General features: G+C 36.5%; 1 protein-coding gene and 1 long non-coding RNA gene across 3 annotated transcripts in view; one reads left to right on the top strand and one right to left on the bottom strand.

Annotated features, from left to right (window-relative positions):
- Positions 1 to 11,638, bottom strand: part of LOC131699470 (uncharacterized) — a 23,083-nt gene extending 11,445 nt beyond the window's left edge. The window contains exons 1-2 of the long non-coding RNA XR_009308165.1: positions 11,579 to 11,638; positions 8,524 to 8,719 (exon numbers count right to left, since the gene is read on the bottom strand). This is a non-coding gene — a long non-coding RNA (uncharacterized LOC131699470). The remainder of the gene's footprint in view (positions 1 to 8,523; positions 8,720 to 11,578) is intronic.
- The window catches only part of LOC117408409 (beta-1,3-galactosyl-O-glycosyl-glycoprotein beta-1,6-N-acetylglucosaminyltransferase-like), a 54,868-nt gene extending 38,019 nt beyond the window's left edge, over positions 1 to 16,849 (top strand). Inside the window, exons 1-2 of one of the 2 annotated variants that reach the window (XM_058996258.1) lie at positions 8,691 to 8,826; positions 11,067 to 16,849. In XM_058996258.1, the coding sequence (XP_058852241.1) occupies positions 11,152 to 12,432 (1,281 nt within the window). In that variant the 5' untranslated portion in view covers positions 8,691 to 8,826; positions 11,067 to 11,151 and the 3' untranslated portion in view covers positions 12,433 to 16,849. Of the gene's footprint in view, positions 1 to 8,690; positions 8,827 to 11,066 lie in introns of those variants that run through there. The other variant, XM_034013371.3, reaches the window with a different exon arrangement.

The raw sequence follows: 16,849 nt of genomic DNA, 5'->3' as shown, positions 1-16,849 counted from the left end.
ATTCAAACAAGATTCGACAATGTTTCACTAAATGACTGCAGGCTGGACATGGCTTAGGCCCAGTCCGGGGTGATTCACCTCTGCATCTGTCACAGTCACACACAACAAGAGAATCACTTCTCACTTCATGAACCAAGGCTAATTCTGTGCCTCTCACAAGCATTCTGGACCTGTACATGTTTTTATCATGCATCTCCTTCTGCTCGCACAGAGATACCTTAACCCTTTGCGGTCCATTGTCGGACTGGGTCCGACATTGCAATTATTCCTCACAGGTCCTTTGTCGGACTGGGTCCGACATCATTATAGCAACGCAATAAACGGGTGTTTAGTCGTTTTTTCTCCGGAAAAAGCCGAGAAAACCATTCAATTGCCGAGTGGTAGCGACAGGAGCCGAGACAAGTCGAAAAAAAAAAAAAAAAAAAAAAAAAAGGCGTATTTCATGAATAGTCATACATGGTATCAGGTATCAGATAATGGGCGTCCATAATAAACAAGCTGGCTAAGTGCGTCAGCGCACTGAGACTATCATGGACATTTGCAGAGCTTTTTTCAGATGTTATAGTAATAAAATAATGACTTTGATCGCATTATTGAGGAGTTTGGTGATAAAACGAGTGATCTGGAGATGATCGATCGGTATGTACGACTATTATTATTATTATTATTTATTTCTTACACAGCTGAACGCTATAGCAAACAAAAGGCTGGGGAGGGGCTGGAGATGCCTAGTGTGTGCTTTGTTGATATGCAGGGCCATTTAAACCCGTTTGACTGTGAAAAAAAATACTTTTAAACAGCGCGTATAAAATTAACTGCGCGTGTGAAAATTAATTATTCCTGGCGTGCCTGACGCGCGATTAATAAATGGACCGCAAAGGGTTAAGGGGTATACCATCCATCCAGAACACAGTAGGAGGCCAGAACTCACTATTGTTCATGTCAGCAGGCACCCAGCATTTGTTTTCCTCTGCATCATCAGTGGACAAACTTAATACAACTGAATCTGACTCAATCGAGGAACCGTGAACTCTAGCCACTGAGACCCTCCATGCGAAGGGATCCAATGTCTTATTACATATAACAGTTGGTTCGAGGTCACCCGTGACAAGTCACCAGTCCTGGGTGTGTGCTGTAGTGCTCATGGTGGGTGATACAGTTTAAAGAGTGACAAATAGTGCAGTGCTGTTCCGGGTTCAGTGCTGTCTCTTAGCGACAGCTCCGGAACGTGTTAGCTGTCTATAAACACACAAGTAACAATTATAGACAAGACAAACAAAACAAACACTCACGATACTCTTAATACACAGTGCACGGGTCCTTCTGGGTCTGTTTCGAAACCAAAAGCAAAGGAAAAGATTTACAATTCTCCGGCCCCTTTATGCGATCATGCGTGACCCCTTCGTAAACGATTGCAGCTGACTCTATTGCCTGCAGCTGCTACCTCGTTTACCTTCCGGGTCAATACGTTCCTGCAACGGAGTCTCGCCTTCTTCCAGGCTGACCGACTTCCCGACCCAGGAAATGAACTGTCAAGCCAACCCGTCCAAAGCCTTTCCCTTTTGCTACTTAGCGCCCTCACAGGTCGAGAGGGAGATTTACAACCAGAACTCTTAATATTTCTGTCACAGTAATGTATTTGTACATCAGCCATACAGTAGTGTGGGATGAGAGATTCTTTAGCTTTGGATTCTGCAACCAAGGGGCCTGCTGATCCTGCTGATCCTGCCGAGCCTGCGCTGGTTTCTATGTGTGCCGTGGTCTCCGTGCTAGAAAAGCTCCGCGCAGCCCTTACCGCTGATCTTACTGCAGAGTTTCAGAACCTGTTTGCCTCTTTTAAAACATCTCTTGATGCCCTCCAGACCACAGTTACTTCACATGGACACCGCATTGATAGCCTCGAGCATTCAGCTGACAACACTGGGGATCAGGTTCATGAGTTGGAGGCCTCCTGTGCTAGACTTGTTGCTGACAACAGGGCGATCAGGGAGAAGTTATCTGATCTGGAAAATCGCAGTAGGCGTCAGAATCTCCGAATCATCGGTCTGCCAGAGGGGGCTGAGGGCATGCACCCTACTAAGTTTATGTCTGATTTCTTTATGGAGCTACTTGGGGGTGAGGTACTGGGATCGGCTCCGGAGGTGGATCGGGCCCATCGCTCTCTAGCAGCGAAGCTGGCTCCTCACTTAAGGCCCAAACCCGTGATCGTCCACTTCCATCGTTATCAGACCAAGGAGCTTGTCCACTGGGTGGCAAGGGAGCGGGGAACCCTCACCATTCGGGAGCAAAAGATCTTTATTTTTCCAGACCTTAGCTCAGATGTCGCCAGAAGCTGTGCAGCTTTTAAGGACATAAAGACAAGGCTATACAAACAGGGTATTAAGTTCAGCTTACTCTATCCAGCCAGGCTTCATATTGTCTTTAAGGGTCGGAATTTGATCTTCACTTCAGTACAGGAGGCTGAAGCCTTAAAAGTGACATTCTCCCTTGCCTGGATGCCAGCAACACCCCCAGAGAGGAGGAATTGCATCTGTAAATTACATCTTGAATTGCTTTAATCAGAAAACATTGCAGCTTAAAGTCTAACAGCTGCGTGTCTTTTTCTAATAACGAGCGGAAACTTTTTATATATATTAATATATTAAATGATTACTTTTCACAGGTTTTTACAAAGGAGGACACAGACAATATGCCCCACATGTTGACCTGTTCCTATCCAGTTTTAAATAACTAGCATAACAGAGGCAGATGTGTTAAAGGGACCAGGAGCTCTTAAATAAACAAATCCCCTGGGCCGGATGAGATCCTCCCAATAGTACTCAAAGAAATGAAAGAAGTTATTAACAAACTGCTAACCAAGATCATGGAACACTCGACACAGGAGTTGTACCGACAGACTGGAAAATTGCAAACGTAATACAGATCCACAAAAAGGGAGACAAAACCGAACCAGGTAACTACAGACCAGTAAGCCTGACTTCTATTATATGTAAACTTATGGAAACTATAATAAGATCTAAAATGGAAAATTACCTATATGGTAACAGTATCCTGGGAGACAGTCAGCACGGTTTTAGGAAAGGGAGATCGTGTCTAACTAACCTGCTTGACTTTTTGGAGGATGCAACATTGACAATGGACAATTGCAAAGCATACAACATGGTTTATTTAGATTTCCAGAAAGCTTTTGACAAAGTCCTGCATAAAAGATTAATTCTCAAACTGAACACAGTTGGGATTCAAGGAAATGCATGCACATGGATTAGGGAGTGGTTAACATGTAGAAAACAGAAAGTACTGATTGGAGTGAGGTAACCAGTGGTGTACCACAGGGATCAGTAGTAGGTCCTCTGCTATTCCTAATCTACATTAATGATTTAGATTCTGCTATAGTAAGCAAACTTGTTAAATTTGCAGACAACACAAAAATAGGAGGAGTGGCAAACACTGTTGCAGCAGCAAAGGTCATTCAAAATGATCTAGACAGCATTCAGAACTGGACAGACACATGGCAAATTACATTTAATACAGAAAAGTGTAAAGTATTGCATGCAGGCAAAAAAAATGTGCATTATAAATATCATATGGGAGATAATGAAATTGAAGAAGGGAACTATGAAAAAGACCTAGGAGTTTATGTTCATCTAAACAATGTGGGGAAGCTATAAAAAAGGCCAACAAGATGCTCGGATATATTGTGAGAAGTGTTGAATTTAAATCAAGGGAAGTAATGTTAAAACTTTACAATGCATTAGTAAGACCTCACCTAGAATATTGTGTTCAGTTCTGGTCACCTCGTTACAAAAAGGATATTGCTGCTCTAGAAAGAGTGCAAAGAAGAGCAACCAGAATTATCCCAGGTTTAAAAGGCATGTCGTATGCAGACAGGCTAAAAGAATTGAATCTATTCAGTCTTGAACAAAGAAGACTACGCGGCAATCTGATTCAAACATTCAAAATCCTAAAAGGTATAGACAATGTCGACCCAGGGGACTTTTTTGACCTGAAAAAAGAAACAAGGACCAGGGGTCACAAATGGAGATTAGATAAAGGAGCATTCAGAACAGAAGATAGGAGGCACTTTTTTACACAGAGAATTGTGAGGGTCTGGAACCAACTCCCCAGCAATGTTGTTGAAGCTGACACCCTGGGATCCTTCAAGAAGCTGCTTGATGAGATTCTGGGATCAATAAGCTACTAACAACCAAACAAGCAAGATGGGCTGAATGGCCTCCTCTCGTTTGTAAACTTTCTTATGTTCTTAAGTTAAACACAGCTAAGTAGCGATATATTATGATCAGTTTGTGTAGACTATGCTGAACTGGTCAACCGTGTTTTAATTAAGCCCTGGTTTCAGTGGCTAACATACAGATTGTCTGGCTGTGTTATTAACCCTCTTTTTTATATATATACTGTACAGATAACTATTTGGTCAATGAACATAGTTAAGTAGGTCTATGGATATATATTTTTAGAAAATGGTTAGGTGAACTGAGATAATATAATGTACCTTACTTATTTCTATATCGTTATTAGTTATACAGATTGTCTATCTTGAGTCATTTTAGTCATTTTTAGATGCTAAATACCCCCTTTTATTATTGTTTTGTTTATACTGTATACTTGTGTATGTTTGTATGAGCGCATATATATACATATATATATATATATATATATATATCTTTTTCTTTTCTCATGGGCACAGGGTATCAAATTATTTGCACAGACTTGAGAGACTTTCAGTATTTTTTATGCTAATTAGTTATTTTCAGTTTAAAAATATTACACTGTAAATAGGTTGAGTTGGATTGCTTAATACTGACTGTCATACCGGTTTTGCTAGTGTGAAATATATATATATTTTTTTACAATATGCTAGCTGGATTGGCTCCTATGGTCGCTACTGTCTTTGCTTACTTGCATTTTTAAGTCTCTTTTTTTAAATATTTATTTATTATTTTCCTCCAAATTGTAATCTTTTTTTGAAAATGGGGTGGGTTAAATTCATTTTTTTTGCCTTTCTCTTTTTTTGTCTCGGGTCTCAGACAACTGCACTATTTATGTAACCATTTGATCTAAAGTTGATAATGGATTTCTCTTACCTTGTCTTATTTTGTACAGCCTATAGTTTGATCTTGTATTTTTACTGTCATTATGATGTGTGCTAATAGAGGAAGTGCTTTCAGTTTTGTAAGTTGGAATGTAAAAAGGCTAAATCACCCAGTGAAACGAAATAAGGTTCTAGCACATCTCCAGCATTTAAATGCTGGAATTGCATTCTTGCAGGAGACCCATTTTCGAATGTCAGATCACTTCCGCATGTGCAGGGATTGGGTGGGGCAGCTCTGCCATTCAGCATTTCATGCCAAGGCCAGAGGTGCTGCAATTTTAGTACATAAGAACATATCATTTGTTGCTTCTGAAGTTATTGCTGATAAGAACAGTCGTGATGATGATGTTGTAGGCAGACTTGCTAATACTCCCATGATTTTGGTCAATGTTTCTGCTCCAAACTGGGATGACAGGGATTTTATTACACATTTTTTAAATACACATCACTTACTTTTGGGTTGTGACTTTAACTGTTGCTTAAATCTTACGTTAGATCGCTCATCCTCGAAATCTACCTTACTTTCTAAAACTGCTGTATCCTTTCAAAATCTAATTCAAAATCCTCCATCGCACCCACATGTCCAAAACTAAATTGGCAAAGATTTATCCTAATATTATTCCTACATCTGATAAATGTAAGCAAGCTCCAGCCTCATTGATCCATATGTTTTGGACCTGTCCCAGGCTAGCCGCATTTTGGAACTTTGCCTTTGAGACCTTCTCTCAAATTTGTAATTTGCCCATTGACCCAATACCACTTATAGCTATATCTGGCGTTGCACCTGATGGGCTACCTTTGTCCAAACTCCAATCCAGCACCCTGGCTTTCGCATCTCTTTTGGCCCGCCACCTTATTTTGATGAATTGGAGGCAAGCTGCCCCACCCTTCTCATGTTCATTGGATTAGAGACATCATGCAATTCCTCAAACTTGAAAGAATCAGATTTACTCTTAAGGGATCTAGTATTAAATTCTATACTGCATGGCAGCCCTTTCTCTCATATTTTGACACCTTACAACTTACAGCCCCCGCTCCCTAACTCCTATTATTGTTTACTGCACTTTCTCGCAATAGTCTGAGACCCAACTCTTTCCCTTTATTTATTTATTTATTTATTTATTTATTTTTTCTTTCCTCTCTCTATAGGGTCCTGTATTTAATGCAGGTACTTTTGTTCATTTACTGTATGCTGTACACTTGTAGGTAATGCTAACAAGACTATTTAGCCTATACATTTTTTTTTTTTTACTGTAAATGCAGTATTGTCAATTACTTTTTTTCTCATTGTTTCTGTATTATATGTTATCTTATTTTGTCTTTTTTGAAGAATTGAAATAATAATAAAAAAACACATTTGGTTAATGCACTGAAAATGCAAATATGCAAGTATTTGTAAATTGTTTGGTTGTGTATGCACACAGCATTTACATGTAGCTATGTAGGTCAGCGAATGACATTTGTATTTTGTAGCTGAGCGAGCATATAAATGAACAGATCGTATTTTTACTGTAAACTCACGGTTGTGATCTTCACATACATACAGCGCTTGCTAATTAATTTTTTTAAACACAAAAGTGGGCTTGCATCTTTTATTGCATCTATAATATTAATTAATACTTACATTTTATTTCTTGAAACTTTTTTCATACAATGCAGTGTACCCAAGTAGTCTGTTGAAAATAAATACTCACTTTCTCTAAAACTAAACATTGCTAAGCAAAATACTTCAGACTGCCGCTGAACATCTTTTTTTTAATTTCCTGCAAAGTGTAGATAAAACGAGAGGTACCTGATTTGTAGTCTTTTTTCTGATCTTAGTGATGCCCCGGTTCTTGGACACAGTGCCTGCCTCTGTGATTTTACTTTTCAACTCCCTGTTTTTTGTTTTTTTTATTAGTTTTTATTTTTAAAGGGGCTGTGCTCCGTAGGCTACGCAGAAACAACCAATTTAAACATATCGTTCTTATTATTGCACATATATATATGGCAGCAGTGTGGAGTAGTGGTTAGGGCTCTGGACTCTTGACCGGAGGGTTGTGGGTTCAATCCCCGATGTAGGACGCTGCTGCTGTACCCTTGAGCAAGGTACTTTACCTAGATTGCTCCAGTAAAAACCCAACTGTATAAATGGGTAATTGTATGTAAAAAAAATAATGTGATATCTGTATAATGTGAAATAATGTAATATCTTGTAATATCTGCTAAAAAAATTAATACATATATATATATATATATATATATATATATATATACACACCATTTAATTTTGAACATGGTAATAAAAACAATTATTTGACATGCTGATTTTGTATATATAAGTACATTACGCCAGACGCGCACAGAGAAATAGGAACACAGTTTATTTCAGACACCGTCTGCTTCGCTATGCGGCCGGTGTGGAAACCTGCAGTATAGTATTTAAAAAAAAAAAAGGACCTTAACTAAGTAACATATAAACTTGCCAGCAGTTAAAATCAATAGTCTTTATATTGTTAGTTTTGGTGTACTATTTAAAAGCTGTTGAGTATGTTGATGTAGCTAAACCTACATTGCTTGGTGGCCTTTCCTTTGACCTTTCTGTGAATTTTTTTTTCTGCAATTCACCCACGAAATGTACTAAAAATCACTGTGCCAAAATCGTATCCTTAGCAATAATAACAAATATTTATAAGGGGCCGGGGCAACCCTTTTACGCCAAACATAACGTTTTGCATTGTTGCCAAAAAGTTCGATTTTGGTTTCATATACTGCAATAATAAGGTTAATCCAAGAAATTGATAAATATAATTGGATCTGATTGGGGCAAAGTAATTCAACATTAAGTGCAGTAATCCTGTGAGTAGCATGAATGAGCCTTGTGCTTTTTCAGCTTTCAATGCCATAAGAAATCAACAGAAGACATTTCAACTCTGCTAGCCCCACCTACTCTGTATGTCTATATACAGGTAGCATAGGTGGGACTGGCAGAGTGGAAAGGAATTTAAATGACATTTTAAGCTACTTACTCTTCGTCACTAGTATAAACAACCCTTGACAATGGCTGGTTTATTCCTCATACACTTCTATTCGGTGAACAGTTACTAACGATTGACCAGCGCTAGAAAAAAATAAACCATTATTGTTGCAACATAAAACAAAATATTTTACAGTAATCCACTGTAATGTATGATTTTGCTGTTTCAATGACTGGCTTTTGCAAATATCTTGAAAATCCTGTCGATGATATGAAGCACTAATTCAATCAAACCACAGAAAATGTGTCTGGTCTTTCCCTGTTATTATTATTATTATTATTATTATTATTATTATTTATTAGCAGACGCCCTTATCCAGGGCGACTTACAGTCGTAAACAAAAATACATTTCTATTTGGTGTATAACAGTTACAGCCTGGGGATATAATTTCTTACCTTGAGGTTGATCCAGAGTCCTCCATCAGCAGGCTCCAATTGATCCAGAATTCAATCACTCCTGACCTTCATGGACTTGCCCCACAATGCCCTACTGCCTCCCTGTGTTCCTGTTTGTTGGCTCCAGTCGTTGGATTCAAATTCCATACAGTACATCACAGGGAACCACAGCTTTCATTCCTGAGAGATCAATCACCTATGATAAGATGAGTTATTAAAAGTAGGGGGCGGGGCTTTCCTCTCATTATAAGGTTTCAGACAGTGAGAACAGTATTCACAGAGAAGAGATCGTCCAGCATACGGGTGAGTTCCTGTGCTTTAATATAAATGTGTATTCCTCAGAATTTGTATGATTAAACAAGTAGCAAGCATTGGGGGATTTTGGTGTGTTTGACTATACTATTAGAAGTGCATCACTTTTTGTTCAACATGATAAAAATATGCAGTATGTACAAAGGCATCTACCATAATTAAACATATATTCTATTTACACTTACGGTAAGGCATGTTGCAGTGGCTCAGATAGAATATTATGGGAGCCAATGGGGACAAAACCATTTATAATTATAGATTAGTAAAGACTTAATACTTTAATGGGTAGGCATCTGTGTTTCATTACGTACAGATATGCAGCTTTACAGTTTGATGATTCTCTTACAAAAGGCGCTGTAAAATAGGAGATATAATGCTAGGATATTGTGACTTTTTGGGAGGGCACTGAAATTTCAGTTTCCATGAATCACAGTTTTATTGAAATAGAAAAGGGTCTGAAATAATATGGGAGCATGGCAACAACATGTATTTGTCACCCTATTTAGAAACATATATTTAGATATATACAAATTATTTTATAACAGGCACCTCTAACATCTTTGAACAGAGTTTTTTTTTTTTTTTTTTCGTAAAGAGTCTATTATTATTCATCATTAACCCCAAAAGGTTATATTTTCATGTCCATGTGCTGGTTGTCAGAGAGCAGAAGCCTTTGTTAACCTTTGTTTTGCATGGATTCACCATAATTAAAGGTTAAAGAAAAGGGCTTGTAACCAGGAGGTCCCCGGTTCAAATCCCACCTCAGCCACTGACTCATTGTGTGACCCTGAGCAAGTCACTTAACCTCCTTGTGCTCCGTCTTTCGGGTGAGACGTAGTTGTAAGTGACTCTGCAGCTGATGCATAGTTCACACACCCTAGTCTCTGTAAGTCACCTTGGATAAAGGCGTCTGCTAAATAAACAAATAATAATAATTGTATACAAAACAGTTTGGTTACAGTCAAAAGCAAGTTAACATTAAATATTGTAACTAAAAGTTAAACATTAATGAGGTGTTTACAGACATTGGCTGAAAGTAATCTTGGACTACATAATGATTAGTGCTAATTGGAGTCTGTGAAACCTAAGTAGAGTTATTTCTATGAAGTTAGGGACTCTCTTGCTCTGTTTAGTCCCCTTTTTCTCAATATTTTCTTGAAAATAGTTTGTGAATGCTTATGTACCATATATAAAAAGTGTAAAAGATCTAGAATACATAATCAGGTTTTTAAAATGAGGGCTAGGTAGAGAGTTACAATGCATGGACTAGTTGACCAGGAAAGGTAGTAACATGTATAAGACTAGGGTTCTGATTTTCAGAACTTGGAGAGTGGATCTTGAGTAAATATACCACAAATATACCACAATTCTGCCCAGTAACATTTCGTTTCCATTAGATGGTGTAAAAGGTGTGTTGGAAAGGGACAGACTTTTTTGTTTGTTCTTACCTACAGAAAGATCTGCCAATATCTAGTCTGCATGGTTTAAGAAATATTTAGGATTTAACCTCTGATTAGATATATGAAATTTAACTTAGCTAGCTCCACCCAAGATGATACAGTAGAAGCAGGATGAGGATTTCCTGCTAGCCCATAGTTGGCTTCTTAATGGAGACAAACAAGATTACATACTAAGCCATGTATACAAGAGACAAGACCTTCTACTTATGTGTATTACTGATTATGTAAGCCTTCTCCAATAAGAATCCCTCAGAATAGAAACATATACAGTACTGGTCTATTGATCCCACATGCTCTGGGTATATTGAACACTCTATATAGCATTAATAACATGCTTTTATTTTTATTTGATCAAATTCAGGTGAAAGTCTTAATGGCACAGGTATTTGCATTTAGGGATTCAATGCTGCCAATGCACATAACATTTGAGGGTGATTATTAGCATGCTGTCTTACATTCTTCAGGATAATAAAGTTCCATGATGCAGATTTTAGTAGAAAGCCATATTAGGACATGCCATATGTATTATGGGTATTATCTGGAAGCATTTTTATTATTGTTTATTTTATTATTATTATTTTTAGATTTTGACATATTCTCTTTGTTTATCTTCTCTAAATCATAAATCATAGTTTAAGGGTTGTTTTACTGTACTTTCCCCAAAAAAATAATCGGGATAGTGCCATGCCATGATTCATATTTTAATATATTTTAATAAAAATAGGATAATATTTGTATTATTTTTGTGACACATTTCTTCTTTTTTTTTAGACTTGAATCTTCCTAAATCTTGCTGTAGCCATATTGCCATTACTGAAGAAAATTATCTAAAGAGCTAACATACATTCATTGCAAGATGTTGATGAGGAGGTTAACCATGCAAAGGAAAAGTGGGAAAATGGTTTTGATTGGAATCTTCATTTTAACCACCATCTGCTTGATTAATATTCAAACAAAAGAGAATGTTGAACAGTACAACAGGCTGGAGCTCACGCAGGAGGATGACAATAAAATCAACTGCACAAGAATTATTGAGGGCAATGCTGATGAGATTGAGCAGGCTAAGCTTCAGGTGATCACAGTTAATTATAAAAACAAACACAGACCGAAAACTGATCAATATTATATTGATCTTACCAGAAACTGTGGGAACTTCACAAAGGTCCGCAAGTACTTAACATTTCCTCTCAGTGAAGAAGAAAAAGAATTTCCCATTGCATATTCATTAGTTGTTCACCACAAAATTGATACATTTGAAAGGCTTTTAAGGTCCATATACGCACCTCATAATTTTTACTGTGTCCACGTTGACAGAAAATCCCCAGAATCCTTCTTGGCTGCTGTGAGAGGAATTGCAGCTTGCTTTGGGAATGTTTTTGTTGCCAGTCAGCTAGAAAGTGTTGTTTATGCAAGCTGGAGCCGGGTACAGGCAGATATCAACTGCATGAAAGACCTTCAGAGAAGGAGTTCGACGTGGAAGTACTTTATCAACCTCTGCGGCCTGGATTTCCCTATAAAAACCAACCTGGAAATAGTTAAAATACTGAAGGGGCTGAATGGGAGGAACAGCCTGGAAACTGAAACAATGCCATCTCATAAAGAGGCAAGATGGAAGAAACATTATGAAGTTGCTGATGGCTCAATAAATAAAAAAAACATTGACAAGGCTCCTCCACCAATTGAAACTCCAGTGTTTGCAGGTGGGGCCTACATAGTGGTTAGCAGGAACTTTATTGAACACATATTGGAAGACCAGAAAATACTTAAATTTATGGACTGGGCTTATGACACCTATAGTCCTGATGAGTTCTTATGGGCAACGCTGCAAAGAACTCCTGGTGTCCCTGGCTTTATTCCAGTCAATTCAAAGTATGATGTCACCGACATGAACTCTGTGTCAAGGTTTGTTAAATGGAGCTATCATGAAGGAAGCATGTCCAAAGGAGCCATGTACCCACCATGCACTGGTGTGCATGTAAGATCAGTATGTGTGTATGGAGCAGGGGATTTGAACCATATGCTGAAACAACATCATTTATTTGCCAATAAATTTGATACAGATGTGGACCCCATTGCCATTCAGTGCTTGGAAGAACATTTAAGACATACAGCTATTGTTGAAGCTACTAAACGTTAAAAAAGTCATCTCATTAGGGCTGATTTTCAAAGCTTTTTACTCCAAAGTATAAATTAGTCATTTTTTTCTAAAGGTTAAAAAAACATTCAAGTTACAAAATAAGGAATAAACTTAATTCAGTTGCCTTAAATTAAATACCTGCTGCGTTTATTTCTATTTTTTTTAAAAAACTTTTAACAGGTGTTTTTTCTGCTTTGAGTAAATTGAACAATTTACTCTTTGGTGTTAAAATGCTTTGGCAATCTGCCACATTGTGTTTTAAGAGTTATTACCCTTATTTAAAATCGACTATCATGTTTTAATAACCTTTGCTGATCACGCAAATGCATATCCCTAGACTAACATACTAACATATATGTCATGGGACATTGATAGAAGGCTTTAATAAACCCTGTGGACACAAAAACAGAATACCTTTGACAAATGGAATGTAGAATTATAATTTAATTCTAGCGTGGGCTCCTAATAGAGAAAATTGCACCACCACTGAGCTCTACATAAAGGCTTAACTACAGTGATCAGATCAGGTTTATCAATTTTAGGAGGCAGTTTTAAACAGCACCTTGATATGGAGGGCAGGATTTTCAAAAAACAGTGTTACTGTATTGAACTCGTGGTATAGTAACGAAAGCTTTAGTAGCAAGTGATTTTAAAATGAAATGTGTTAATTAAATCAATCCATTAATGCTTTGAATTTGAGTTGATGAGGTAGTTTATGAACGCATTTCTTGTTAAAAAACTTGCAGGCCATGTACATCACTTCCTGTCTCAACGACTAAATAAGGGGAACTCGTTAATCAAAATGCATGTTAACGAGAAAAAATTAATGGCAGCATAATTCGCTGTTATGGAAACTACTAGCATACAGCAAGACAGCTCTCACCTGCGAGCAGCAGCCAAATGGAAATGAAATAAAAATAAAAAAAATATGGGAATATCTATTTTGTGTATAATTTGTAAAGTTCATTTAAAATTGTGCATTTTGTTATGCAGAATGTACATTTATTTAGATAAATTCACATATGCAATTCTGATTTACGATCATCTGGCGTGGGTAAAAATCAGACGGCACAGATTAAAAAAAAACATTTTTATTTATTTTTTGGATGGGGCGGGGGCGGGGAGGTAAGCCATCTATCTATTGGATGGAATTTATTTTATGTTAACATCTACTTTTGTATGTATTTTAGTATGTATGATTGTAGGCTAGAAATAAATACGTTTGAAGTGTCATTTGTGTTTGTAGTTAGTTATTATACATTTGTTAAGCTTGTAAAATTATGATAGAACTCCCTAACCCAATACACAATTTGTTTATAGTTAATTGTTTGGTGAATTCCTCTAATCATGCATTTTCTCTGGTACTGTTTGCTCGCCTCCGCAATAAATAAACTCAACATGAATAGAAGTAGCATCGAACACTTACAGTAACAAAAGGAGATGTTATAATATGTGCATACAGATGTGTGAAGTTGAGTGTACACTGTACATACAGTGCGGGGGAGTCTGATAAAATACTTTAGGTAAAATCCATGTCAATGATCTCCGTGGAAAGCAAGCCCCATATTGCACTTTTTAACTATTAGACAAAATGTTTACAGAATACTTAACAACTGCTATTAGGACCATGCTGCATGATTTGTTTATTATTAATAGCGTTATAATTAAACAATAACAAATCATGTTTTTATTTACAATGAAGGGAAAACATGTTTTTGCTGACTTTATAAGCTTTTGGGCGACACAGTATAGGTTACCTTCATTGTAAATAAAAAATGTGATTTGGCATAATTTAATGATGACGCTATTCATAATAAATTAATCATGATTATAACAGCAGTATTCTGTAAATATTTTGTCTAATGGTTCAAAAGTACAGTGTGCGGCTGTTAGGTCTTGTTTTAAAAAAATATCGGCAAGGACATTATATACAAACCAGTGGAAAGTGTGTATATGTAGGTAGGTATGTGTGTGTGTTTAATAGAGATAGAATACATGCATGTCTGTGTGTGTTCTGGTAATTAAGTGAATACATCTCATTCATAACCACAAGTATATAAAAGTCTAAAATATTTCCATAACTACAAATATTGAATTATCTAGGTAGTCTCTGTATTGCCAGTGTCACAGCCGCAGTCTGTTAAATTTCTGTTTCAAGGTGAGTTATAGTCGTTTGTTAATTAAAACCCTCCTTTTCCAAGTGCAAATTAACGCCTGATAAATGATGACAGTTAACACGGATTTGCTTTTAAATTCCCAAACAAACAAAAGAAATAGTAGCAAAAAGCACAGCACATTAAAATATTAACATTATTTCGTAAATCAGCAGTTTCGGAAATCACGTTAGCATGATTCTTTGATAACTAGATAGGCATAACGACCTCTTGAAAATGCCAAAATGAATGGTACATACCGATTTCTTGATTAACACTGGAGTTATCATTTACAACTTTTTGAAAATCCTGCCCAGATAATCTTAATTTATGTACAGGTATTCTTGCTGTTTTGATTCACTTTCTATCATTGACTATTTTTGTCAGAATATCCTCTGTAGCCTTTTCTATTTTAGTCATCACCCCCGTGGCCTCAAATTAGTCCACGGTATCAGGTCTAAGCTCCAAGTACAGCTGGTACACTGGCTGACAGCATATCACTTGGTTATTGTTTGGTTATTGACAGGAAATAAGCCAGTGAAGGGGTAAGGACAATTTCATCGTCCAGGTGAAATGACCCTAAAAATGCACAAGAGTCTAAAAGCATGGCTTGCAAACTGAGATTTCTTAGTAGTACCTTATAGTATGTTTTAAACTAAAAATACATATTTGTAACATTCTACAACTTCATTCTGTAAGTCTTGCTGCAAGTTGATGTTAAACCCCGTATTTGTCTTTTTGAACAAATTCGTGGAACCAACACGTTTTTATGTTTTCATTGTTCTAAAACAAATCTTGCTCAATGAGTTAGGTTTAAGAGATTTTACTTCAACTCTATAGGTGGTCGCTCAAGCTTGATGTTGTCGGTAGCCATAATACGGGAGTCCACTGGCATGTATTCCCAGCAATGCAAGTTCTTAGACATTTTGGGCTACAAACATGACTTTGCCCTTGTTTGGTACCCATGATAGATGCTACTTAAAGCAAGTGTACAATTCATTGTATCTTATTGTTAAGGGACAGAAAAGTCTAGGCTTAAAGCAATCAGCTATCCGATAATCAAAAAAATATATATATCTTTCTGTGCTTTGCAAAGGGCTTTGTTATTTATTTATTTATTTATTTATTTATTTATTTGTTTGTTTGTTTATTTATTGCAAAGGGCTGTATTTTTTAAATTTGTAATAGCTTCAGTATTTTTTTATAACCTTGCTTAAAACAACTAAACTATAATATATGGTTTAGTTGTTTTTATACGATATATGATTTTAAAACAACTAAATCATAATATAATTTTATGAGTCAAATGGCAATGAAGTTGAATAAATGGTGTCACATGAAAAAATAAGTGCAGAGTGAATGTGCTGTAGACTATATTTGTAAATCAAATCTATTGTTTTTAATAGGTAGGGTTCTGCCCATTCAGTAGCTACTATGCATACCGAACCCTACAGAGTTCAATCCTGTCTCTCTCTCTCTCTCCATTTTTTTTTTTATTTCTTTAGAAATGCAATTTTAAGACGGGCAATGCATGCTATTGAATTGCGTATTTTCTAATGTACACTAACTTTTATAAATAAAATCAAAGAGAATTAATACTTTACTTATCAAAATCTGATTTTTAATGAAACACCGAAAGTTCAGTTATCAACCAATCAATTAATCAACCCCCTTTAAACCGTCTATGTCAAATGGGAAGACATTTGCATTTTGGGTAAGTATGAAATATGACTAGTGGCCTGTTATTGCTTTTCTCACAGAATATACAGGTTCAGCTTTTCTGTTGGTGCTTTATGTCTGGCTGCTTACATTTCAAGACACTGGTTGATTCCTGCTCATAAATTACACAAGAAAGATTGGCACATAGTTGCCTTAATAGATTTCACCAGAAAAAAGAGCCTGGTGTGTATATTGGCATATTCCTTGTAATACCAAGTAGTGATTCTTTAATAAACTGTGACAGTATTTTAAATGAATATCAATTAAATCACCCAATCAAGCACTACAAAGTACTTTGATGAGCATGTTCATGCACCTTGAAGTCAGGATTTTAGAATAAAATATGTTTGTATTCTTGTTACAGTTATTGAAGAATTTTTTGAGTTGTCCTTTTCATATGATGTAATCAATGGTATGCTATGCTGTTTATCAAGCCAAAATACATTTATCATTTCACTTCTCTTTTGTAATTTCTATACCGTGTGAATAAAGTTTATTTAAATGTTGCCTATTTTTAAGACAGGATATATAATCTATTCAGGGAT

The sequence above is a fragment of the Acipenser ruthenus genome, chromosome 2, assembly GCF_902713425.1.
Source record: "Acipenser ruthenus chromosome 2, fAciRut3.2 maternal haplotype, whole genome shotgun sequence".
Taxonomy (NCBI): Eukaryota; Metazoa; Chordata; class Actinopteri; order Acipenseriformes; family Acipenseridae; genus Acipenser; species Acipenser ruthenus.
The sequence above is the reverse complement of the archived record's forward strand: the minus strand, read 5'-3'. Positions and strand labels throughout refer to the sequence as shown.